This window comes from Canis lupus, chromosome 27 (assembly GCF_048164855.1).
Source record: "Canis lupus baileyi chromosome 27, mCanLup2.hap1, whole genome shotgun sequence".
Lineage (NCBI taxonomy): Eukaryota > Metazoa > Chordata > Mammalia > Carnivora > Canidae > Canis > Canis lupus.
The window spans coordinates 19,930,810-19,957,834 of NC_132864.1; the positions used below are offsets into that span (position 1 = coordinate 19,930,810).

General features: G+C 47.1%; 1 protein-coding gene across 16 annotated transcripts in view; it reads left to right on the plus strand.

The window, feature by feature from the left end:
* The first annotated feature begins 56 nt into the window (after positions 1–56).
* RNFT2 (ring finger protein, transmembrane 2) overlaps positions 57–27,025 on the plus strand; it is a 96,777-nt gene continuing 69,808 nt past the window's right edge. For 4 of the 16 annotated variants that reach the window (XR_012019252.1, XM_072802667.1, XM_072802665.1 and 1 more), the window contains exons 1-8: positions 69–257; positions 1,890–2,062; positions 2,281–2,373; positions 2,574–2,632; positions 7,335–7,813; positions 8,211–8,287; positions 11,254–11,354; positions 14,760–14,913. Coding sequence is in view for 15 of the 16 variants with exons in the window: in XM_072802667.1 (XP_072658768.1) it covers positions 2,039–2,062; positions 2,281–2,373; positions 2,574–2,632; positions 7,335–7,813; positions 8,211–8,287; positions 11,254–11,354; positions 14,760–14,913 (987 nt within the window). In the remaining variant the exon portion in view is untranslated. Of the gene's footprint in view, positions 258–383; positions 499–1,233; positions 1,326–1,889; positions 2,063–2,280; positions 2,374–2,573; positions 2,633–7,334; positions 7,814–8,210; positions 8,288–11,253; positions 11,355–14,759; positions 14,914–27,025 lie in introns of all 16 variants that reach the window. The other 12 variants (XM_072802670.1, XM_072802669.1, XM_072802661.1 and 9 more) reach the window with 11 other exon arrangements.

Sequence of the window (27,025 nt, forward strand, 5' to 3'; positions counted from 1 at the left end):
CCTCGCTCGGCCCCTCCCCATTGGCCCCTGAGAAGCGGCCGCCTCCTATTGGCTGAGCCCCGGAAAGGGGGCGGGCAATCGCGTGCGCACCGCGGGAGGAGCCGCGCCGCGGTCTTAGCGCCGGGCCGCGGCCACCTGCGAGAAAACCCGACCGGAGGCCGGAAGCACTCGGAAGTCACGTGCTCCCCGGGCCGCGCGAGTGATTGGCTTGGAAGGACGCGAAGGATGCCGCTGTGATTGCTGAATTGTCCGGGCAGGTAAAAAAGAGAAGGCGCTTTTCCCTCCAGAACGGTCCGTGTCGTCTCCTGCCCTTGCAGTCCCAGGGCGTTCTGTGCTGAACGTTGGTTGCGGGGATGAGAGATGCTCGCGGCTTTGTTCCGCAGGCGCACCTGCCGGCTGCCCGGGCGTGGAACGCAGGAGATGCTCTCGCGTGCGTTTCGGCGCAGTCCTCTTACGGCCTGGGGGCGCAACTTAAAGCGTGCATGGAGAAGTCTCAGGGTAATTCCTCACGGGGATGTGGTACGACGAATGGAGCAGAGGCTTAAGGGGCGTTTCATTCAGTCATTCGGAGGCATTTTACGTGCAGAATTTTATTCCTGAATTCAATAATGGAATAATTGTGTATCGCCTGCTCCCAACAGTGAATCTGAAGCCCCTCGAAAGCGAGCATCTGAAAGTAGAATCTTGGGCATGTGATTCAGGAAGCTGTGTCAGATTTGAGATTTGTATTTTGGAGAGGCTGTATTTTGTTTTCCCCAAGGATCTGCAAGTGATGGGGAATCCTTGGGAGGGGGCGTTAAGGTGACCTTGCATGTTCTTGAAAAATATTTTCATAATGAGCTTTCCTTCATGATGTGGAAATGGTGCTACTGACCCGTTTCTTAACAGATTTTCCCAAACAGAGGTTTAGCCAGTGAATTATCTCTACTCAGTGGTCCTAGTAATGCCAGTGCTGTCCCTAGAAGAAGGTGGTCAGCATTAGGAAATCATTCAACAACCAATTATGATGTCCTTAACTAAAAGATACCATCTTTGGTCCTGTTACCCCCCCCCCCCAAAAAAAAAAAAAATTCAAGTCTCAATCTATTCATGGAAAGTTTACAGCTTTTATTTTCTAGGGTGAAAGTTTAGGGAAGGAGGAAGGGATATACAAAAAGGTAACTGAGACCCACAGATAGGTATTGAATAAATTGTTGAATATTTATTTGTTGAATGCAACTCTGTGCGGGACAGTGTTCTGGATGCTGATGTACAAGAGTGAGCCAGACATAGGATCCCTGCTTCTGTGGCATTTACATTCTAAAGGATCATAAATAAGCAAACATGTAAGTAAATAAGTAATATAAATAAAACAGGGCAACATATGGTGAGTCAGGAGGATGTGAGGAGAAGGCTTCTGGGAGGAGGTGCCATTTGACCTGAGGGAGCTACACAGAAGGAACAGCATTCAAGGAACAGAGAACAGCAAGTACAAAGGCCCTGAGGCAGAGACAAGCCCACATGTTTGAAAATCAAAAAGACCAGTGAGGCTGGTGGGGAGGAGTTAAAGGAAGAGTAGAGGGAAATGAGATTGGACACAGGTGAAGCTGCTTTGGGCAGAACCTGTAAGCAATGAACAGGGTTTGGATTTTATTCTGGTTATAATCAGAAGCCATTAGAGGGCCTAATACATATTTTCTGTGTTCCCCAATCAGGACTCATAGTTTGACAATAGGACAAAATATGTTAATACAGTATCCTCAGGAGTCCTAAAGAGGGATCATTGAGAGGCTAGCCAGATGTAAGGAGCAGATAGGACCATGTGCTTAGAGCTACCCACAATGCCCTAAGACATTCTCAGGTTCAAGCTATCCCACAGATTGTTCCCTGAAGTGTTCTGTTCCCTCCAGGGTTTGGAGGCTGATAAGCTCTGGTGACCTGTGCATCTTCTGGAGGAAGAGGAGGGAGAGGCCTACTTTCTCTAGACTCTCGTGGTCACAACCCCATCCGAGCCCTGAAGGCCCACCTCAGGCGTCATCAACATGGAGTTCTGAAGTCCATGTGGCTCCTCACAGTGAACCAGGTGACATGTCTCCATGAGAATTCACATCCTTATTACCCACTTTATTAAATGTGAGGGCTCTTAGGTAGCTTTGGGTTTCAGTCACTCCATACCCCCAGCCTCCCAGTTTATAGATGGAGAATCTGAAGCCACAGAGAAGTAACTGGTCCAAGGTCACATGGAAGGTTAGGAGTAGTAGCATCAATGCCAAAAGCACGCCTTATACTCTCATCCTCCAGCACCAGCACCTCTTTACCGCACATTTCACTGCTGCCTGTCACATGAGGACTTCCTCCACTTCTTGGCCTCAACATCCTCATCCACCAAATGGGGTAATAACACTTTCCTCACTGGGACTGAATGTTGAATTAAGGGTTGGATGATCTAACAGATGCAAGCAGGGTTTGCAGAATGTCAGAGAGCTCTGGGGATGCGAGGTAGGAGTAATAATACTGTTTACAGTTGCCTTGGCAGTCCAGCCAGCAATGGGAATGTTGAGAGACTCTGGCTCATGCCCTCTGTTGACTTTCAGGTCTTAAGGAAAATGCAGAGGCGCCACAGCAGTAACACGGATAACGGTCCACCTGAAAGGTAGGTAGGACCTCTCCTGGTTTCATTCCATCTGGAGGCTCTGGGCTTCAGATGGTCTGCAGCAATCCTAAATCTCGATCCAATGAGACCTGCCTCTCAGAGTTACTTGTGAGATGAGCAAAGGAGATCTGGTTGGAAACAGCTTTGCCCAGTGATGGCATATACTCCTCAATGCACAGCAGCTTGCTATTGCATTTAGGGTAATTCCTAAAGCCTGTGTGACAGGCAATCCACCTGACTCATTGCATCAATGATTGTTCCCACAGATTTTACCTTACAGAGGTGGGTGAGTGAGGACATAGAGAAGCTAATGGCACTGAAAGATTTTTGTTACTTACACTTCCCAAGAGAGTGGGGCACACCTTACTAGACAGGGCCTCACGGGGAAGCAGGAGGCAGCTGGGAGGCAGTCTAGTCAGGAGGCAGAAAGAAACAGGGAGAAAGCAGAGGCCACAGCTTTTATTGTGTGGCAGGGGAAAACACTCAGGATTGATTTGTGTGAAAAATGTCAGTGGGCTCAGGCTATAGGGGTGTTCTCGAGTTTTCTGGTACCTGGCCCTGGGGGGCTTAGGGCAGGGGCAACTTTTGCTGGGTGTGTCAGAGTCAGATAAGGAAGTGGTTGGGGATATAAACAACTTTGACTGTTAATTTGGTCCTCTCATTAGCAGATGCCTAAGAGACAAATAGAAAAATCCACGAAAACACTCATGTGCTAGAATTACTGTCTAGTGAAGGCCAGGAGAGTACACACCATGGAGGTCTGTTCCCAGACTGTGACCCTGCCTGTGCTGGCACATACCTCCGAGAAGCAGGCAGCTGAACTTCTCCACCTTCACATCCCATTCCGGGTCCCCTGCAGGCCCAAGGTTGACAATGAAGTCACAGACTGTCTACCAGTCCCCTGAAGACTGAGTTTTACATCAACACTGCCCATTCTACAAGGAGGAACACTGGCCAAAATCCCAGCTTAGCCATTCCAACCCGTGGTGCGTTTGGCAAGCGACTCCATCCCCAGATCTCAGTTTCTCCATCCATAAAATGCAGATAAGAAAACAGGGTTGTTTGTAAATGAGCAAGTGAGTATGGAAATGCACAAACAGGGCATCTGGCACATAATCGCGCCTCTTGAGCTTTTCTCTAGCCTCTGAAACACAGACTCGCTGTCTGCTCCTAAAGACGACAGCAGAAAAATAATGGCCATTGTATATTGCGTTCTTACCATGTGCCACCCTCACATTAGCCTCTTCAGGCCAGGACTACTTTTACCATTATTTTTACAGTTGAAGAAACAGGCTTAAAGAGGGTAAGTAAGTTACTTGAAGTCACATAGCCAGGAAGCAGCAGGCTGAGTGAGATTCAGGCCCCAGCCCATTGCCCATACTTTGAGTCACCACATTATAACTGCATCCTATCTGGATGGATCCACTTCTCCTCCTGGACTGCCTCACATTCTGGCCCTGAAATAGTTAAGGTGGAAGCACAGCCTCTGTCCTCCAAGGAATATTCTTTCCCATTTAGGCTGAAATCTCAGCTGGATACTGAGGAGAGGCCCAGGGAAGGGAGGCCAGCTATAAAAAGCTCCTTGGTGGGTTGAGTCTTCCCTGGTTGTACCAGAGGCCCCCTGAGCCCAGTAAACTCAGTACTGGTGAGCTCAAGGGGGCCAGGAAGGCTTTCTAGGGCCCAATGGCAGAGAGAGGCTGGCCCCTCTGTGGGTCAGCGTGGGCACCTGCCAGGACTCCTGCTTTCTGAGCTCAGTTTCTTGATGTGCAGAAAAAGCTCACGGCCCCTTGAGGGTCATAGCCATGGTGTCTGTTGTTGTTGTTATTAATATTGTTTTTATTGTTATCCCATGCCCAAGGGAGTAGGACATACATCTGCTGGGTTTTTAGCAGGCATGGGCTATGGGGTGGGAGAGTGGGTAGCCATCTCCAATCCCTCCCTTGCACCAGATTTATGATAATTTCCTCAAATTTATGGAACTAGAGAAGCCAATCCCAAGATTTCTCCAGGCCACCATTTCCCCTGCTGGGTTTCACCAGTGTCCTATAAGATGGTAATAGGTTTCCCACAGAATAAAAGAATCTCATTGTCAAATAAGGTTGGGTAACGCCAAGTTTCAACAGAATTGATTTTTTTCTTCAGTTGTAGGCCGCCTCAGAGCTTTGAGTATGCCCATTCATTCCTTCTTTGAAACAGTATTTATTGACCATGCTGTGTGCCCAGTGCATTGTGCTGAGCAGGAGTGACACAGTTAAGAACAATCATGATCTTCAACCTCTTGGAGCAGGGCCCAGTCTAAAGGGCTGTTCTTGGTGCTGACTGAACGTAAGAATCACCTACAGGGCTCTCACGGACTGGAGATGTCAAGGCTCACCCAGAAATTTTGATTCAGTTGGTTAACACTAGATCTTGGGCCCCTGTATCTTTCAGAAGCTTCCCTGAGTAGTTACAGTGGGCATCCAGGGTTGAGAGCCAGAGGTAAGCAGTGAAATGACACTTGGGATCAATCCCATGCAGTGAGTTAGGGTACAGTGAAAACAAGAAACAAGGACACTGTCATTGTCTGGGAGGTAGGGAGGGCTCCACCCAGCAAGAGAGATTTTAGCTGAAATCTGATGAATAGGCAGGTGTAGGTTACCCAGGTGGGATGGGCTGGGGTTGGGAAGACATCCTGGTTGTCTATGCAAAGACCCTGTAGTAAGAAGCCCTTGGGTAATGAGAACAAGGCACATGATGACATTGAGTTTGAGGCCAGAGAGTCCAGGACATCTGACAAATTTGCCCCTCTGAGCCTCAGTTTCCTTATCCATAAAATGGGAATGATACTAGTCCCTATGTATGTTTATCTGAGCCTGCAAGAAGAAATTTAGAATGGGAAGTCCTTTTAGTGGGATAGCAAACTAATCAAGTATGCATTTTTTGACAATACATCTGGGCCTCTGAGTGGACAGTAGATTATAGTGAGTCTAGTGTGATGTGCTTGGATGAAAGCTAGCACATATTTAACTGAATACCTACTGTGTGCCCTTGGTTGTGGGGTCCAGAGGATAAGTGGAACTCAGCTCACACATTCAGTAAGGTCATGATATATTTTAAGTACCATAGGGGTCTGGGAGGCGCCTTGGCGGGAAGAGAGAGGGGAGGGAGGCTCTTTGCCCCTTTCCCTGACACATACACACCCAGCAAATCAGCTCCACTTGCATCTGTTGTATACCCTGAGTTTCCACATCATGCTCCCATTTGAAAAGAAGGCAAACCCAAGAGAGATGACCTCTGGAACTCCAGGGCATGGTGCTCATGGGAAAATGTACCCAGTTCAGGGCTCTCCATTCTGCTAGGGGGTAACTCAGGGCTCACTGCTCCTCTAGCAATGGCTCTGAAAGAGCCACAGAATCCTTTGCTGAATTCTAGTATGGGAGGCTGCGCTTAGGACTATAGAAGGCAGTTGGCCCTGGAGGTTTCTCCCTAGGGATTAGAGAACATCATTCCCATGTATTGAGCACCTACTATGTGCTGAGTATGTTGAAAAGGCTGTTCTGAGGGTGCCTGGGTGGCTCAGGTCATGATCTCAGGGTCCCAGGATCAATCCCTGCATCGTAGCAGGGAGCCTGCTTCTCTCTTGCCCTCTGCCCCTCCCCCTGCTTGTGCTCTTTGTCCCTGTTAAATAAATAAATAAAATCTTAAGAAAAGGCTGTTCTAAATTTGATCCCATAGGAATTCTATCTATGAATTTTTTTTTTTTTTTTTTATCATCTTCAGATGAGAAAAGTAGTGCAGGGTTGCTAAGGCCCTTAGAAAGGGTGGGCTTTCCTGTTGAGTCTTCTTGAAATTATTGTCTGCTGCCCTCCAAATACCAGCTATGACCAAGGCTGGGACCTCTTGGAAACTGGGAGTCATTGAAGATTACAGGACCAGGGGTTCCTGAGGTTATTCTAGAGAATCATAAAATCTGTGCAGCCTTTTGGGTAGAGTGGTGAAGAAAGCAGGCTCTGGAGGTAATTGAATCTCTCTTGCTCTGTCCCTTCCCAGCTATGTGACTCAGGATGTGTTACTTTCTCCGTGCCTCAGTTCCTTGATCTGTAAGATGGGGTGATATTAGTACCTAATTCACAGGGTTGATAGGAGGGTTTCATGATTTCATCAACGAGAAGCTGTTAGAAAAGTATGTGTCACACTGTAAGTTTTCAGTGAAGATTATGACCCTATCGCTAGTATTATTTGTCTCAGTTTGCCAGGGCTTCTGTGATAAGGTACCGCACTGTGGGTGGCTTATGCGATTTATTGTGTGACAGTTCTGGAGGCTAGAAGTCTGAGATCAAGGTGTGGGTAGGGTCTATTTCTTCTGAAACCTTTCTCCTTGGCTTGTGGATGGCCTCCTTTTATCCCCCAGATCCTCACATGGTCTTCCCTCTGTGTATGTCTGTGTCCTGATCTCCTCTTATAAAGACACTAGTTATATTGAATGAGGACCCACCCTAATGACCTCATTTTAACTTAATCACCCCTACAAAGACCCTATCTTTAAATACAGTCACTATTCTGATGTCTGAGAGTTAGGGCCTCAAGATGGGAATAGGGAGCAGGGACACAATTCAGCCTGCAATAATATTGATACCTTTATTTGTGCCCCCCCATTCTCCACTGGGGTGCTGTCTTTCCCTCCACCTGACTTGGTGGGGCTCTCTTTTCCCTCCTGGCCCAGAAATCGCAGCCAAGCACTCAGCTCCGAGGCGAGCGTGGATGAAGGCGGTGTCTTTGAGAGTCTGAAGGCAGAGTCGGCCTCCCCACCTGCGCTCTTCTCCGGCCTCCCTGGCCTCCCAGCAGGCAGCCTGCCTGCCACCCCATTCCCGTCCAGCCTGGTGCTGGGGGCGTCGGCTGGAGGCGGGGACGTGTTCATCCAGATGCCTGCGTCCAGGGAGGAGGGCGGGGGCCGGGGCGAGGGGGGCACCTATCACCACCGCCAGCCCCACCACCACTTCCACCACAGCGGCCACCGTGGGAGCTCGCTGTTGCAGCATGTGGGCGGGGACCATCGTGCCCACTCGGATGAGGGGGGTGATGAGCAGCCGGGGACGCCCGCCCCTGCCCTGTCCGAGCTGAAGGCCGTGGTCTGCTGGCTCCAGAAAGGCCTGCCCTTCATCCTGATTCTCCTGGCCAAAGTGTGCTTCCAGCACAAGCTCGGTGAGTCCAAGGGGGTCACAGGTGTGGCAGCTGGAGGGGGGGTGGGGGGCTTCACCTGCCAGGTTAGGGGCCCTCTATCCCAAGCACCAGGTAAGTTTGTAGAGGCCTTCATGGTGCACAGTGCTCAAGAATATGCAATTTTGAGTCAGACGTGGGTTGCGATCCTGGTCAACCAGCTGTGTGACCTGGGGCGAGTCACTCGCCTTCTCTGAGCCTGTTTTGTCCTCTGTCCAGTGGGGGTTGTCTTGTGTCCTACTGAAATTTCTGCTGCTGCATGGCTGGCGTGAAAGAATAGAGGGTAGTGACTTTTTAATCCCTGGTAATCCCTGCTCCCTGGTAAGCCGGGGCCAGGCCTGATGAGTCTGAGTGGGCAGCCAGGACCTCTTCTGTCCTGCAGGCATTGCCGTGTGCATCGGGATGGCCAGCACCTTTGCCTATGCCAACTCCACGCTGCGAGAACAGGTCTCTCTGAAGGTGAGTCACCTGGCCAACCGGGTTCCTAGGCTGCTGTAACATGTGACTCCAAGCTCAGTGGCTTAAAGCAACACAGACTTACTCCCTTATAGTTCTGTGGATCAGAAGTCTGAAGGGAGTCTCTCCAGGTGATGATCAGGTGTCAACACGACTGTTCTTTCTGCAGGGTTCAGAGGAGTTGCCCTTGCCTTGCCTTTCCCAGGGTCTAGAAGTCACCCACATTCTGTAGCTCATGGCCTTCTTCTCCTTCTCCTTTGTGCCCACAGTTTTGCACCTCTGTGCCCACCTGTCCCTGGGCCTCTCCCCTCTGTCTCCAGTTCCACTTTTAGGGACTCTTGTGACTACATCAGGCCCAGCTAGAAAATCCAGGCATCTCCTCATCTTAAGGTTAGCTGATCAGCAGTCGAACTTCCCCTAACATATCTGGAGGTTATGGGGGAGTAGGATTGGGACATCTCTGGGAGGCCACTTTTCTGCCTGCCACCTCCGGGCAGATCCCCACATCCTTACCCCACACCCTCCGAACAGCAGTGTCTCCCTGACATGCCCATAGCACCCTTATCAGTCTGGCTGTTCTCGCAGTTGAGTCCATCCCACTGGCGCTGCTGGTTCACTAGCTTCACCATCCAGCCTCACCACCATCATCCTGAATTCCCATCTAATCCCTACTCAGCACTAACCGTGCCACACACAAAAAGCTGGGCAGGCAGCATAGTTCATCTTGCAGATTTGTCCCAGCATCCCAGGAGGGAGGCAGAGTCATTCTTACCTCATTTTCCCAATGAGGAGATAGTGGCTCAGAGACACCAAGTGTCTTGTGTATGAGATCACATAGTCTGTGAAAGTGGCAGTGTCCGGCTGTGAACTCAGGCCTTAGGCCTATGGGCTGTGCTCCCCCCAGATTGAAATCCCATCTCCTCCAGCCACCTGCGTGCAGTCCCTAGGATAGGTTACCTTGGGGATCTCAGTCTCTGGTGCCACCCTGGAAAATGAACCATTCATACCAATCTTATACATGCATAAAGGGGGCCAAATGATGTAGTGCTTAGGAGATGTTTAGCATAGGACCTGGCATATAGGAGACATTTAATTGAGCTACTTTTAACAAGCTTATGCCTTCTACCGTGCATGTGATCCCCTAATAGCCACCATCCTCTCTGACCCATCTTCTCTCTGTCATTCTCTGGTGCTTTCTTAAAAGCATCTGGGCCTCTATAAGGCACAGAGGGCAGCTCAGTCTCCATTTGACATATGAGCACATTGAGGTCCAGAGCTAGGCATGGAGCCAGAGGTTCTTCTTGACCCTTGGTCTTATCTTCTAAATGCAAACTCCCTTCTGCTGCTATTAGAACAGTAGGTTGATCAACACCAGAGTGGGACACTTTTGGGGCTGGCTCTCATATGCAGTAACATTCCAAATGGTGCCGTGGCTTAAATTTTAGGGGTCAGAGGATTCCAATATCCATGAATAGACGTTCTAGGTAGGCATCCTTGAACCCTCTGAAGACACAGCTGGTGTTGCCTATTTTCTGTGAAATATCAACTTATTACTGGAGAACTCTCCCCTTTGTCCTTCAGAGTTTGGCTTTTCAGGGCATTGCTAATAGTCTCTTTGTATTCCACCTTTGATTTGGATTTACAGGGGGATTAAACTGGAATCCATTATTTATTGGCATAATAAGGGCTGCCTTGCAGATTATTCACATTGATAAGAGCAGTTGGTTGGATGGAGGTGGTTTCTAGGGTCATTAACCTTCACCACTCCTGGAATAATGGGTGGATGGAGATGCATTTATTTTGTCTCCTCTATGGAAATGTGCTCTATAACCATGCATGGGGCACTGAGCTGTGTCTGGAGACAGTGGAGCATTTACCAAACCACAGAGAAGGTTCCACTGAGAAAGTTATGACCTCATCTTATTCCAGCAATGCAGCTGCCCTGATCCAGGAAAAGATGAGCTTTGGGGAATCAGCAGCCAGGGGTCTGTGTGTATCTCCCAGAGCACATGGGCAGGAGCATACCCTGCCCCGTGCCTCCTCTAGAAATTCCCTGGGATGGCTCTCAGGCTGAGAAGCTGCTGGGAAACAGGAAACCAAGAAGGTTTTCCAGCTTGTCTTCCTGGGGTCTAATCAGAAATGGGACTGGAGAAAGAATAGGGACAGTTTGGGGAAAGCTTTGTTGGCCATGTGTGTAAGCTTGAATTTTAACCCTATAACTGTGGCCCTGTGTTGAATGGTCAGGCCGGGATAGTAGTCCTGCTGTGCAGGCTGGAAAAAGCGAGAGCAGAATTCACCAGCTTATAGATCTGAATCTACTGTTGGGTTGTAAAGTCTGAATCATAGATCCTGCCACTTAGTGAGCTCAAAACATGAGCCCATACCAGACTGGAAGTTCACATTTATAAATTTTATTTAATCTTTAACAAAACTCCCATCTTCACATACTGAGGCTCAAAACATGTGCCCTTGAGCAAGAGCTGCTTGCCTGCTGTGTGTGTCAGGTCCTTACAATGAATGTGAACTAACCTTCACTACATGCATGTACTGTTCTAAGCGTTTAGTGGATATCAATTCTTATAACTCTATAATGGAGTCTCATATGTATCCGTTTTACAGATGAGGAGAAGGAAATGCAGAGAGTTTCAGTAACTTGCCCAGTCCTGTGATTACAGATCAAAGATCTGAACCCAGGTCATCTGGTTCCAGAATCTGTGCTGCTAACCACAGAGCCTTCTTGCTTTTTTCACATAGGAGGCTCTACATTTCTGTCACCTTCTCTGGGACCACCCCTTGGGTTCTAGCAAGGTGGGAAGATGTCAGTGCCCTTCCCTTCACCATCAGCCCTGCTTCTTCCAAACCTTTGAGAAAGGGAAAAGTTTCCACTTGTCAGAGAACGTTCTGGAATGTTTTGTTGTGTGCACCTTTGGTATTGCAGCATCTCTACAAATCTCTTGCTTTGCCTCCAGGAGAAGAGGTCGGTGCTGGTCATCTTATGGATCTTGGCCTTTCTGGCAGGAAACACCCTATATGTGCTCTATACATTCAGTTCTCAACAGCTGTACAACAGGTGAGCAGAGGGGTCTGGCCCCTAGTGGAAAAGTGTGTGTGGGGATGCTTTGTGGGGCTTAGGACACACAACTCCTTCACTTGAGAATAATGCAGTGGCTCTGTGTCATGTAAGTTTTAAATTCCACCCTCTTGTATACATGCATGCTAAAGCAGAGCTCTCTAGTAGAAATATACCGTAAGCCACATGTGTGATTTTACACTTTCTAGTAACTACATGGTGGGTAGGTGGGAGAGGATTGGCCAGTGAGGGCCTGTAGGCTGAAACTCCAGCCAAGCTTTCAAATCACGTATGTCTCTTTTAAAAATAGACTTTGAGGAATGGGCCGTTTCTCCACTTTCTGGGACCACCCCATAAAAGCAATTTGGGGACTTAGTTCTAAGGCATCAACACACATCCCACACTGCATTACTGTCTGGCCCAGAGTATCAAGGTCCTGGTGGGTGGAGGGTGGAGGAGATAGAGTTTCCCAGAAACTTGGATGAATTTCCAGCTCATGCCAATCTCTGGGCATGATTACATTCGCAGGCTTAGACCTCTGTGCCCCCATCGAACCAGGGCTGAGTCAAATTGGCAGCACAGAGAGAGAAACAGAGAGAGAGAGAGAGAGAGAAAGAGAAGCTTAGGAGAAAAGTAACAGAGCTCAGCCCCATTCCATAATAATGTCAGTGGTCTAGAGTGTGTTTGTAAGTAATATCCATAGCCATTACCTTATTTTACCTCCCAGTGACCCAGCAGAGTATTACTGGCCCCGTTTGCAAGTGGGGAAACTGAGGCTTAAAGAAGCTTTTCCTAATGAGTCTTCGTCCTGGTAGGCAGTCCTTGACAGGAGATTAAATCTTCTTCCTAGGAGATTAAATCTCCCTAGCATTTGAAATCTGATGATCAGCATCCTTCCACTTAGCAGCTTTGTGCCATTCGGCAAATAATGGAAACTCCTTATGCCAGTTTCCTCACTTGTGAAACCAGGACCAGGTTATTCTTGCTTTATCCGCCTGACAGGCTAATTATTCGGAAGACCAGATGTTAGAATACGTGAAAAGTACTGGGTAAACTGAAACAGTGATATATCATAATCGTATCATGATTGATATTATTTCATGGTGAATTACTGTCCTTGTTGGCAGTGATGCCTAACAAAAGGTGAAACTGACAATAAAATACATCAGTCCATTAAAGTTCATAGCAAACATTAGAAATAAGTGGACTTAGAGACACCTAGATGGTGCAGTTCGTTAAGCACCTGACTCTTGGTTTCTGCTCAGATCGTGATCTCAGGGTCCTGGGATCAAGTCCCACATTAGGCTCTGCACTGGGTGTGGAGTCTGCTTAAGATTCTCTTTTCCCTCTGCCCTTCCCCTGCTCCCACATCCACATGTGCTTGAGCTCTCTCTTTCAAATAAATTAAAAAAAAAAAAAAGTGGACTTAGCGATCAATCTGCAAAAATACTGGCCCTGCCTCTCCTCCCAAAGCAAAAACATGAAAAAACCCTTAAGACGGTGGACTACAACCCAGACAGGTGAATCTAATACCAGCTGGTGTCGCAGATAAAAGTGGACGGCAGATCTCATTATATTGCCATCACAGAAGTGTAATAGAGAAGCAGAGCATGGAAATCAGCCAACCATCCCGAGGTCCCAGGGTAGGACAGGAGCAGAGGTAGAGAGTGCCCAGGGCTGCCAGCCTGTCCCTGGGCTATAACGTGGATGGCCGTTCAAACCCGGAGGTGAGGTGTCCACCTGAGACAAGACTAGAACGTGAAAAGGACACAGAAAGAATCAGGAGTGGTTGCCAAAATAGATTGGTTTTTATTGATTTTGCTCCACTCTTCCTCTTTGAGGATCTTTATTATAAATAGAAATATATTTTTAAAAATAAAAGTGAGAAATAGACTGGTTCATTGCTAGGATGCTATAATAAGAGAGCCCAGTTTGTGCTAATTCCTGCCAGCCCAGCAGAATATAGCAGAAGCATTCAGAAAGCATCCACGCTGGGCTATGTGCACTGTTCCTTGCTTTATGGGGGCACAGAGAGGACTTGATGTGGCCTTCACTCAGAGCCTCGAATCAAGCAGGAGGAAAAATGAGTGGACCAGCACAGGTGGGTGCTGGTTCCTATCCTGGCTCCCATTCTCATCAAGAGCCATGGGCAGGTGACTGTATCTCTTAGGACTCCAATTTTTCCAGCTCAGATTGGAATAATCACAGAACCTGCCTCATAGAGTCTTTGGGAAAATGAAATGAGTTAAGACATGTAAAGTGTATAGAATAGACCGGCATGATGTGAACACCCAAGATAACTTAGCTATTTTATTATTATTATGAACAACATCATTCTCAGGTGGTAGAGAGCAGTGCTACTCAAAGCATGGTCCATGGACCAATGTCAGGTGCAGAATGGCTTGTTGTCTATGTTTAACAGGGCAAGTACAAAAACTGAGCGTGAAGTTCACAGTACCTGGTCACAGATCAGTAAAATAGGTTTACATGCTCCAAGTATAGAGTATAGAGTATGGCTATAGAAAAAGATCCAAAGCATTAACCACAGCCAGGATACCTGGGTCTGAATTCACCTTTATCTTTTAGTATTTGTAGGACCTTGTGCATGTTACTTTAACTTTCTGTGCCTCTGTTTCCTCATCTGCAAAATGGGTTTGTAACAGTGCCTACCTCGTAGAGTTGCTCTTACTGTCACTGCTGCACGGCGGGGTCCATAGGTGTCTATTATCCCATTGATTTCCACCAATAACACTATGAAGGAGGGAATGAGTCCCATTTTGCAGATGAGGACACTGAGGCTTACAGAGGTAACATTATTTGCCCAAGGTTCAATAAATGGAGAAAACTGGATTCAAATTCTGGGTCTCTCTGATACGAATGCCCAAAAACTTATCATGCCATGTGACCTTAGGCAACTTATTCCACCTCTCCAAGCTTCAGTGCTTCATTTATAAAGTGGGAATAAGCGGTGTTCACTGTGCAGGGCAAGGAGATACAATAGATAGAGGGCTTAGCACAGTGCCTACACATCAATTCCCCTCCTCCGAACATAGTGTTGGCTAGCCTGCCTGACTACCTTCCTTTTGCTTCCTCTTTTGAAGCCTGTTGTGGATTCTAAAATTGAAGGACACCTTAATTAATGATGTTCCTGGCCAATCTTGTTGCATAGCCCTCAGGGGAACAGAGGCTCAGAGGCTAAATACCCACCTGAGATCACACAGCAAGTTAGTAGCAGATTCAAAAACGGGACAAGGATGTCCGATTCCCAGTTCAGTACTCTTTTTACAGGTAATACTTACAAGCCTCCCAGAGTGAATAGGAGGAACTGCCAATGGCCAGGGATCCTCATTGAGCATCCTGACTCTCTGAACCATCTTCCCCTTTACTCCCCTCCCCCCCGACCAGCCTCATATTCCTGAAGCCCAACCTGGAGACACTGGACTTCTTCGACCTGCTGTGGATTGTGGGCATTGCTGACTTTGTGCTCAAGTATGTCACCATCGCCCTCAAGTGCCTCATAGTGGCCCTGCCCAAGATCATCCTGGCTGTCAAGTCCAAGGTAGGCACTGGCTGTGGCCACCCAGTAGCCCAGTCCCACTGACCATGCACAGGATTTGGGGCACTCTCTGGAGGAGGGAAGAATAAGTGTAGGCAGAGCTGATGCCAGCATATCAAATAAACAGGGCCTGTCACCCACCTCTTACAGTTCCCTGAGCCTGAGCATGTTCTGTATTGTCCCCTTCCTCTCTTCTGCAAGGGTGCTTCTAAGTTTCATTGTTCAAAATGGCCCTTGTTGAAATTTTCCTGTAAATTTCATCTGTGCGAGGGAAAAAGCATGTCGCCACGCCCTAGGTTCTGCTTCTCCCAGGGAAGGATGGCTATCATAGGTTTCAATTCTGTGTGACTTTAGAAGCATTGTTTTTTTTTTTAAGGGAAGGGTCCTGGGACACCTGAGTGGCTTAGCGGTTGAGCGTCTGCCTTTGGCTCAGGGAGTGATCCCAGGGCCCTAGGATTGAGTCCTACATCAGGTTCTCCACAGGGAGCCTGCTTCTCCCTCTGCCTATGTCTCTGGTTCTTTCTCTGTGTCTCTCATGAATAAATAAATAAAATCTTAAAAAAAAAAAAAAATAGAGGGAAAGTCCCTGAGGCTCAGAAGAAACAATTCCATGATTGATGAGGGATGTCTGCTGTGGACATAAGATGGAGGGTAGAGGTGATGGTGCTTTGCCCACTGGAAAGGCCGGCAGGCAGATATTGGCCCAGAGAGGTCTTGGGAGGTAACTACTGTAATTCAGAGGACGGAGCAGACTTGGGAAAAGACAGCATCTTTAGGGGTTAGTTAATGCCATTGCCTCTGCAAGGAGACTTGAAGCAGGGAATCTAGACCGAGGGAGATGCACTAAAGAATTTTTGAAGCATCCTGCTTTCCATTCTGTAAAGGCAGCCATCTTTTCATCTTCAGAACACTCAGAATTCATACCAGGCATTGGCGGGAAGGACAACGGGTTGGAACTGGCCTGTCCATCTTCAGTGCCCAAAGCCATTGGCCAAATGAATAGGAAAAACACTACTGTGTCCCTCCGTTACTCACACATTCAGCACTCTGACCACACATCAAGCAATGCTCTGGCACCAGCTGGGTGTCCTACAATTCCACTCAATTCCACCATTATCTACCTAGAGACAGCATCCCATCCCACAACGTGAAGGGCTCAGTCCCACAAAAATGTACCCACTCCACTTCAGGTACCGATTGCCAGTCTGAGATTGTCACCTGTGCTTCCCCAACTCCTTGGGTTCAGTCATTTGCTAGAATAGCTCAAGGAAACACTTTTATTTACCTACTTGTTGTGTAATAAAGCATATGATAAAGGATACTGATAAATAGCTAGATGAAGAGGCACATAAGGTGAGGTCTGGAAGGGTCCTGGGCACAGGAGCTCCTGTCCCCATGGAGTTGGGTTACATCACCCTCCCGGTATGTGGATGTGTTCCTCAACCCCACACTATTGGGATTTTTGTGGAAGCCATATCACATAGGCACAATCAATCACTAACTGCATTTCCAGCCCATCCCCCCTCTCTGCAATAAGGGAGGTAGGGCTGAAAGTCCTAAGCTTCTAATCATGGCTTGGTTTTTCTGGTGAGCAACCCCCATCCCGGAGCCCACCAGGAATCTCATTAGAACCAAGGATACTCCAGGAAATTCCAAGGGATTTAGGAGCTCATTGTCAGCAACTGGGGGCAGAGACCAATAGAGAGATCTGAGTTCGATTTTGTCCCCCCGCCCAATCTCACCTTTACTCTCCCACCATGTAGTTTATCCAGTTGAACCACAATCCTAGGCTATTGCGGTTTCCTTAGACAAAGCCACAGCTTTGCTGTTCAGAGGCAGCGTCAGGGAGTCTAAAATGGCATAGACAGAAAGACAACAAGGAAACAGACCTCAGGAAGTCCTGAGATGCCTCCCCACCTGCCCCTCCAAGACCATCATCAACATTACCCTTCACCCCCTGAGCTCAGACCACGTACCAGGGAGGCGGCAGGGACTTGACAGTGGGAAGCAGTGTGGCCTGATGGCCAGGCACGCAGACTTTAGCATTAGGCATATCTACATTCAGGTCACAGCTATACCCCCTTTTAGCTGTGTGACTTTGGGCAGATGACAAAATGTCTCTGAGTCTTAGTTTCCTTATCTGTCAGATGATGATAAGAATGGCAGCTTCCTCCTGAGTGCTAACCTCATAAGAAATTTTGTTGGTAGGAAACTGGAACTGCTCTGCCCCATGCTCAGCACATAGTAAATGCTCAGTGAATGATTCACAATGCTTTTTTTTTTTTTCAAGATTTTATTTATTTATTTATTTATTTATTTATTTATTTATTTATCTATTTATTTATTTATTTATGTGCTTTATACACATAAGCTCATTAAATCTGCACAGCCCCATGGATGTACTATTTTGACTACCATCCCCTTTCACAGACCTAGGAAACCGCTCTGAACACACAGGTCCCCCCTCACAGACAGCTTCCTGTCAAGAACTAGTAATTATGCCCTTCTCACTCTTTCCATTTATTCTACAAACAGTAAATGAATCTCTAGGGAGATAACAGCTCCCTTCCTGTGGAAGCTTCTTCACTCCTGGTTGCCTTCCCTCTACCCTGCCCACACCTTTGTCAAGAACAGATGTGTTAAACTCTTTTTCAATTAATAAGCAAGCAAAATATTTAAACACCCTTTACCAAAGAAGATCTACTGGTAGCAAATATGTACCTGAAAAAATGTTCAGCATCATTAGTTTTTAGGAATGAAAACCACAATGAGATGACACACACGTGAATGATGGTGGCCAACGTGAAAAGGTCCGAGCACACCACATACCACAGGTGGGCAGAGCTGTGGGAGAACTGGAACTCAGACGCTTCCAGTGGGAATGGAAGTGATACAGCCTCTTTGGAAGCCAATTTGGCGGGGTTTTTTGGGTGTGGTTTTTTTTTTTTTGTTGTTTTTTGTTTTTTTTTTTTTTTTTAGATTTTATTTATTCATGAGAGACACAGAGAGAGAGGCAGAGACATAGGCAGAGGGAGAAGCAGGATCCCTGTGGGGAGCCTGATGTGGGACTTGATCCCAGGACCCCAGGACCATGACCTGGGCTCAACCCCTAAGCCATCCCAGAGCCCCAGTTTGGCAGTTTTTAAAAGATGAGGGAAACACCTGCCATACAGTCCAGCCCTCCCACCCATAGGCATGCACCCAAGAGGAGTGATAGCTTGCGTGTATGTAAAGATTTTTGTGTGAATGTTCATATAGCTTTATTTATAATAGCCACAAATTGGAAAGCACCCACATTTCCATTAATAGGTGAGGAGAGAAACAGATTTTGGTATCTCCATGCAACAAAATACAGCTCAGCGATGTAAAGGGATGAACCACAGCTGACCCTTGAACAACATGGATTTGAACCACACAGGTCCACTTGTACAAGAATTTTTTCTGATAAACACAGCACAGGACTGTCCGTGTATTTTCTCTTCCTTGCGATTTCCTTAACATTTTCTTTTCTCTAGCTTACTTTATTGTTAAGAGTGCAGCGTATAATACATATAACATCTAAGATATGTATTCATCAACTTTCTGTTACTAGTAAGCCTTCTGGTCAACAGTGGGCTGTTAGTAAAGTTTTCAGGGAGTCATAATCATCTGAAGATTTTTGACTGCGCGAAGGTCAGTGCCCCTGATGGTGTACTGTTCAAGGGTCAGCTCTGTTGTTACAAACAATAAATGAATCTTAAAATAGTTAACAATGGGGGATCCCTGGGTGGCGCAGCGGTTTGGCGCCTGCCTTTGGCCCAGGGCGTGATCCTGGAGACCCGGGATCGAATCCCACATCGGGCTCCCGGTGCATGGAGCCTGCTTCTCCCTCTGCCTGTGTCTCTGCCTCTCTCTCTCTCTCTGTAACTATCATAAACAAATAAAAAAAAAAAATAGTTAACAATGGTGCTAAGTACAAGAAACTGTAACCAAGAAGAGTATACCTTATAATCCTATTTATATAAACTTCAGAAAATGTAACTGAGCTAGAGTGTTGCCCAAAGGGATCAGAGGGAGGGATTACCAAGGGGTAATAGATATAGTCACTGTCTTGACTGCGGTGATGGTTTCACAGGTGTGTGCATGTAATGAGCTTATCAAATTATACACTTTTTAAAAAATATTTTATTTATTCATGAGCGACAGAGAGAGAGAGAGAGAGAGAGGCAGAGACATAGGCCGAGGGAGAAGCACGCAGGGAGCCCGACGTGGGACTCAATCCTGGGTCTCCAAGATCACTCCCTGGGCTGAAGGCGGCGCTAAACCGCTGAGCCACCTGGTCTGCCCAAATTATACACTTTTAAGAGTAGGGGCCACTGTTGCATCTACACTGGCTTTAGTCCCTCCCCAGTCTGGGCTGCTTTGTCAGGGGGTGGCCCCAGATGCTCATCTCTGGGGCCTCCACTCAGATCCCCCAAACCTTCTCCTTCTTAGCACTGTGACACTTTGGGATTACCTGTTCATATGATTATTAGGCCCATGTCCTCCTTCCCATAAACTGAAAGTCTGTTTTGTCTGCAAGACTGAGTGCAGCATCAGGCAGGGTAGGTCTCAGTAAACAGGTGGGTGAGCGACATGGTGAAGAAAGTGGAGTTTACTCAGTCCTTACCCTGTGCCTTCCAGTGGACTATCTCGAGATAGAAATAAGATGGAAATCTTTTCAGTGTCCACTGAGGGCAAGAGACATAAACCTAGCCACGTGATGATGCTCACTGAGCATCAACTGTCTGGAATAATAATAGCTTGGAATTATTAAGCACCAACTGTGTACCTGAACTTTGCTAAGAGTATTTCTTGTGTGATTCCTTATGTGGCCCCTTCCTTTTAGGTGGGTACCATCACTCTCATGGATGGGTAGGAGATGGGCGGTGAGGGGGTAGGTGGCTTCTCAGAGTCACAGAACTGTTACCGCTTCATGCTATTGCTGGGCTTCCTACCCAGAGCCTCACAGCTTCACAGCCCAAGCTCTACTTCAAAGTGGATGTGGGAGAAGGATAAGGAAAGCAGGCAGGTATGGTTACTCAACACCTAATACAGTCTGATTCTTGCTAGATTCTTTCCCATATCTTTACTTCAGGCTCTCATCAGCCCTGTAAGAGAGAATTTATTATCACCTCTTTCTAGATGAAAAACTCATGATCCTGAGACAAATCCCCCTGTGTCTGGTTCGTTAAAACAACAGAAATTTGTTTTCTCATAGTTCCAGAGGCTAGAAGTCCAAAGTCCATATCACTAGGCCGAAATCAAGGTGTTGGAGGGCAGCACTCCCTCTAGATGTTTTGGGAGGATCCATTCCTTGCCTCTTCCAGCTTCTGGTGGCTGCTGGTGTAGCTTGTGGCTTCCATTCCAGTCTCTGCCTCTTTGGCCATGTGGCTTTCTCTGTGCATGAAGTGTCCCTGTCTCTTTTAAGGATATAAGTGATTGCATTTAGGGTCCTGGGTAATCTAAGATATTCTTCTCATGCCAAGAGTTTTTTTTGTTTGTTTGTTTTTTTAAGATTTTTACTTATTTATTTGAGAGACAGAGTAAGAATGAGAGAGAGAGAGCGAGAGAGAGCACATGGGCAGGGGGAGAAGCAGACCCGACACCCCTCCCCCCCCCAGCTTTGCAGGGAGCCTGACATAGAGCCTGGGCTCTATCCCAGGACCTGGGATCATGACCTCTAAGCCAAAGGCTGACACTCAACCAACCGAGCCACCCAGGCGCCCTCATGCCAAGAGTCTTAATGATTTCTTAAAAGACCCCTTTTCCAGATAAGGTCACATTTGCAGGTTCTAGGGAGCAGGTGTCCTTGGCCATTTCTTCACTGACTATCCTGAGGCTGAACGAGGTACAAGACACCCAGCCACTCAGTGATAGAATCAGAGTAAGAACCCACATCTTCCAACTCCCAAGGCTGGCCACTGCAGGAGGGTCCCTGCCAGGCCCTGAACCAGCCACATGCCAGAGCTCCTGGCCCCTCCTAACCCTGCCACATTCTAGCCACGAGGCCTCTGGTGAGTCACTTCGCGCCCCTGAACACATTTCATCCTGTGAAGAATTGAGATATTAACAAAACCCTGCCTGAGATGCTGCAAAGATAAAAAGACTTTCTGGATATGGGATGGAGGAAGGGGCGGGTTAATCATTGCTGGACAGGAGGCAGGCAAGGCTTTGCAGCCCTCGGCCACTGTTCCCACCTACCTGTCCACCTGCATTCTCCCTACACTTGCCTTTTCCCTCCCCCAGTCTCTCACCCTGTTCTCTGTGCTTCAGCCCAATTCTACTTCTCTCGTGTCTCTACACACACCGACTAGTACCAACACGTGATAAATGTTCTCCTTATCCAGTTTTCTGGATGAGAAGCCCAAGGCACCGAGACACTGCATAACTAGCTTGTACAGTTTCCAGAGTGGGTTGTGTGGCATCCAGTCTCCTACCCACTGCACCTGCTGATCCTTCTGCCTCAAAGACCCTTCCCCTGCTTTGTGTCATAATTAACTCCCACTCCTTGGATCACAGCCTCATAGAAACCTTCCCTGCCCCTTTAGGCTAGGGATGGTGCCCCTGACGAGGACTCCCAGAGCACCCTATACTCCTGTTCTAGCACTCCCTACCCTGACTATAATTGCTTGCTTAATTGTCTGCCTTCTCTGCTTGTCACCTCTGTGACAGCAGAAATGAATGCATCTAGCTTGTTTGTCAGTGGGTTGCTGGCATCTCATATGCACTCAGAAGCATTTATTATATGTATATAGAGGTACATGTATGCATTAGATATATAGGTAGATGGATGAATTTGATGACTGGAGAGGAAGGTTGGTGGGTGGGTGGATGGATGGATAGATGTATGGATGGATGGCTGGACGTATGGACAGACAGATGGACAGGTGGGTAGATGGATAGGTGAGTGAATGAGTGATAGCCTAGCCAGCTACACTAAATCTCACCACCTCCTCTTATACCAGCAGCAAGAGTTAAATTCCTTTTCCAGCTCAGCTTAAACCTCTTGTATTTGGTAGCTGTCCAAACAACTCTGTCATGAAGACGCAGAAATCCACAAAGCAAAGCAGTTACTCCTCTGTGCTAGGAAGGACCATAGAGGGAGCCTCAAAGAAACCTAGAAGTCAAACTAATAATGATAAATACAGCCAAGCATTACTGAGCAGTTCCTAGGAGCTAGGCAGCGTGTTAAGCCATGATATTTATTCAAGAAATATTGCCTAAGTGCCAACTGTGTGTCAGGCACTGTTCTAGGCACTGAGGATATATCAGTGAACAAAGTAGACAAAAATCCCCATACTCGTGGACTTTATAGTCTACAGAAGACATTGTCTCATTCAGCCTTAATCCTGGGATGGTAGATGTTGGTTTCTCTTGTCACGGAGCAGAAACTGGGTTAAATCACATGCCAAAGGTTGCAAACCCCATAGTTACCACCTAGCAAGAGGAGCAGCTCATGTGGAGTCGGCGCTCGCTCTGAACGGGCCAGACATTCATTTCCTTCTGACATTTTACAAGGCAAGGGCTGTTGTTTTTTGTGTTTTTTTTCTAATCCAAGTCCTATTCACATACTATGAAATTAACCAGTAATCAGTGTAAAGTCTACAATTCAGTGGCGTTTGGTATATTCACAGTTATATGTAACTGTCCCCTCTGTCTAGTTCTAAGACATTTTCATCACCCCAAATGGAGCCTTCCCCACTTCGCTCACAGTCACTCCACCTCATGCACCCCTAGCCTCTGGCAACTACTACTAATCTGCTGGATTTGCCTCTTCTGGACATTTCAAATAAGTGGAACCTGTGCCTGGCTTCTTCTCCTATACATAATGCTTTCAGGGTTCATCTGCATTGTAGCTGGTGTCAGGACCTCTTCTTATGACTGAATCACATTCTATTGCGTGGGAACACCACCATTTATTTACCCATTCACCCATTTATGTATATTTGGGTTTGATGGACACTGTTCAGCTATTGTGAAAGTGCTATTCCAACCATTTGTGTACAAGTATCTGTTTTTTTGTTATGTTTTGTTAACAAGCATCTGTTTGAACACATTTTTTCTGGGTACATACCTAGGAGTGGAATTGCTGGGTCATGGGATAATTCTTGACTTTTTGAAGAACCGCCATATTGTTTTCCACAGTGGCTATACCGTTTTACATTCCAACAGGTACTGCCTTTATCCATGTTCTCCAGAGGAGAAAACAATCAAAGTGAGAGATTCAGGAGATAGCCCAAGACCACACAGCTTGTAAGTGGCCGAGCAGGGATTTGAATTCAGGGAGTCTGACTCCAGAATCCTTGGTCTGAGTTACTAGGGCCAGATTCCCTCCTATGTACATTCCCTGGTTTGGTTTGTGAAATTGCTCAGTGTTGATTAAGGAGAGGGGTCCCCACCATGTATACAAAATTCCCCCAAGTTCAGACTATGGCTCCTTCACTCCCTTCCCCCTCTTGCAGGCACTTCTGGGGGCAAGGGGGTGGGGATGGGACCTGACACCCTTTCCCTGTGCCGCCAAGGTATGGGTGACAATTATTAATGCCTCCCTGGCAACTGTCCAGCTCCCTTTTTCTGATTATTATTATTTTATTCGGCGAGATTAATGTGCCAGGTCAGAGCATAATCCAGCCTGTAAAAAGTGATGTGAATAGTCTCTTCAAGATAAATTGCAGGCTTGGAAAAGGTTCACAGCCTTTCCTTGCCTGTCTGAGTGCTCTTCCGAATCCTCATCAATCCTTGTCTGGGCAGAAGAAAAGGACGGGTCTTCATTTGCAGCTGGGGAGGTGGGAGGGAGGGGGAAGAGCACATCTGTCAGGGACCCCTAATGGCACACAGCACAGATGCTCTGTCCTGTGCCTCCATGCCATCCACTGAGAGGGTGGGTTGGTTTTTAATATGATAATCGTTATACTGGAAGGGCTTTTGGCATTTGGATTTGCTTGATGGCTCTGTGGTCCCTGACGTGTGAGGCTGGGTGAGCCACCAATTCCCAGGTGCCTCCAGACACTGGAATGCCTGTCAGGAATCTTCTCACACCTGGGCCTCCCAGGAGAGCTTTGCTCATTGGCCAGCCAAAATGGGGATGGGGTTAAGGTTGCCAACCACTGGTTGGCAACCTTAACCCTAAACCATCACACTGGCTACATGTCTAGACACCCACTTTTCATTATAAATCCAGATAACTTATATGACCCATATGTCTTAGCTTTGCTTGATCTGGCTCCTATCCAACTATCTGACCTTATCACCAATGACTGTCTCCCTTGCTCACTCTGGATCCACCACCAGTGGCCTCAGGGTCTCCCCGATGCACCCAGCACCTTCCTTCTCAGGCTCTTTGCATTTACTGTTTCCTCCCTCTGGGACAGTTTTCTTCCCTCTGTCCCCATGGCTATCTCCTTTCCATCATTCAAGTCTTGCTCCATTGTTCCAGGGTCACTTATTCTGAGACCGTATCATATCCCTGGCCACCCTGCTGAAAATGGTTGTCCTCAACCTGTATTACCACACCCCTATTTTATTTCCTTCCTTGGGAACATAGGATTCTTGGCCACATTCTTCCCTCCCCAGCCCACCCCACAACATTATTTAGGACCTGTGGACTGACGTGGGCGATCCTATACCCTGAGAATATAAAAATAAGTATGAAACCAGTTTTTATATTAACCTAATCCAGACCTAGTTAAAAGAGCAAAAATCTTGTTCTTGAAACATGCATCTCTAACTCCTACTATTAAGTAGAAAGAACAAAAAATCTGGCTTGTACGCAGTGCTCCTTCTTTTTATTAAAATGAAATACTCTTCATCCAGAATTCTAGAGCTGCATTGGCCAGTATGGCAGCCACATGCAACATGTGACTATTTGTTTTATTTATTTTTTTAAATAGAGATTTTATTTTTAAGTAATCTCCAAACGCAATGTTGGGTTCAGACTTAAAACCCCAAGATCAAGAGCTGCATGCCCCACAAACTGAGCCAGCCAGGTTCCACCACATGTAACTATTTACATTTAAATCAGTTAAATTTAAAATCCCATTCCCAAATAAAATAAAATAAAATAAAATCCCATTCCCTAATTGCCTGGCCATGTTTTCAGCACTCGGTAGCCAGCCATGGCTGGAGGCTACCATTTTGGGCAGCACAGATATAGAACATTTCCGTCATCCCAGAACATTTGTTGGACATCACTGTTCTGGAACATTCTGAGGACAGGGTTTATTCAACCTTCCAATGGTATGGGTAGCAGGCAGCTGTCATTCTTCCCATTTCTCAGGTAGAGGGAAACAAAAGCTGGTATTTGTCTAAGAGCTCTCCAGCTCTAGTAAGAGGAGGTGGCTCCACAGAATAGAAGACCCTGGCCTTGAGCAAAACCTCATTCAAACTCTGGCACCTTGATGTATTCCTTACATGACCTTGAGCAAGTGACCTCACTCTTTGGACATCTCAGGTTCCTCATCCGTAAAGTGGTCATCTTGAGGTTCTCAGCCTCTTAGGTTCTCAGAAGGTAGAAGGCCATGTACCTAGCTTGCTGGGTAGTTACTAGAATCAACCACAACTGAAAACAAGGGAAGGCTTCGCTTAAGTGTTTTCTCCAAAGAACCCAGCATTTGATTAACTTTCTGTCTTTGCTGTAAGAATAGGGAAGAGGCTGCACCTGAGTGGCTCAGTGGTTGAGTTTCTGCTTTCGGCTCAGGTCATGATTCTGAGGTCCTGGGATCGAGTCCCAATCAGACTCCCCACAGGGAACCTGCTTCTCCCTCTTTCTGTGTGTCTCTCCTGAATAAATAAATAAAATCTTAAAAAAAAAAAAATAGGAAAGAGGAAGCCCTTCCTAAGTCCAAAATCATCTTAACCCGATCTTCCTGTTGAGTGAGACTCCACGAGATGCCAGCCTCACCAGCTCGCCTCCAAGTACAGGGCAGGAGAGGGAGAGCAGACAAAAGTTAGGAAAGGTAGTTTTCTCTGATGTGAGAGCAGAGAGGATTCATGAGGCTTTTCAGACTGTGAAAATCCCTCTATTTTCTGGGTCCTGAACCCAGCACTTTTACTTTCAGAGTGATTTCCCATTGAGTGTGTCTCCCTCCCCTTCTGGAGGTCAGGCATTCACCTCTCTGCCCTGCCCTCCTGAGCAGATATCTGTTTACCCTAGGGCAGGTCTGGATGGCCTAGGCCTATGCTCCAGTCCTTATGGCACATCATTTTGTGTATAAAAGTGCAGAACTTCTCCCAGGGCCAGATGCATTTGCCCCAGAGTCCTGTACTGGGGGTGCTAGAAGGGGTTAAACTAGTGGTTCCCAACTAGTGGGGTGAGGAGTGACCTTTGGCAATTTCTGGAGACATCATTGGTTGCCACAATGGGGTTGGGAGGGATTGCTATTGGTTTTTAGTGGATAGAGGCCAAGGATGCTGCTAAACATCCTATGTGCACAGGCCAGTGCCCCACCACTGAGAATGATCCAAAGTGTCAGCAGTGCCAAGGTCAAGAAACCCTAGGTTAAATGTGTTTTATGATCCTGAGTCAACTCCCCTACTGTTACAGGCTGAATTGTGTCCCCCTGCCCCAAATTCATATGTTGAAGTTCTAACCCCTGGTATCTCAGAACACAACTGTTTGGAGAAATATCCTTTAAACAGGCAGTTAATTTGAAATGAAGTCTTTAGGTGAGCCCTAATCCTACTGGTGTCCTTATAAAAGGGGAAATTTATACACACACACACACACACACACACACAGGGAAGACCACGTAATGACACAGGGAGGAGGCAGGCATCTGCAAGCCAAGGAGAGAGGCCTCAGAAGAAACCAACCTTGCTGACACCTCAATCTCAGACTTCCGGCCTCCAGAACTGAGAGAAAATAAATGTCTGTTGCTCAAGCCACTCGGTCTGGGCACTTTGTGATGGCAGCCCTGGAAAACTAATACATCCACACACCGGTTTCCCCAAACTTATGTCCTCTCTTGAGAGTGCTTTTGCATTCATTCTGTGTGTCCCAACTTTATGCCATCCCCCTAGTTATTGAGGATACTTTATTATTATTAAATATTTTATTTATTCATAGAGACACAAACAGGCAGAGCCATAGGCAGAG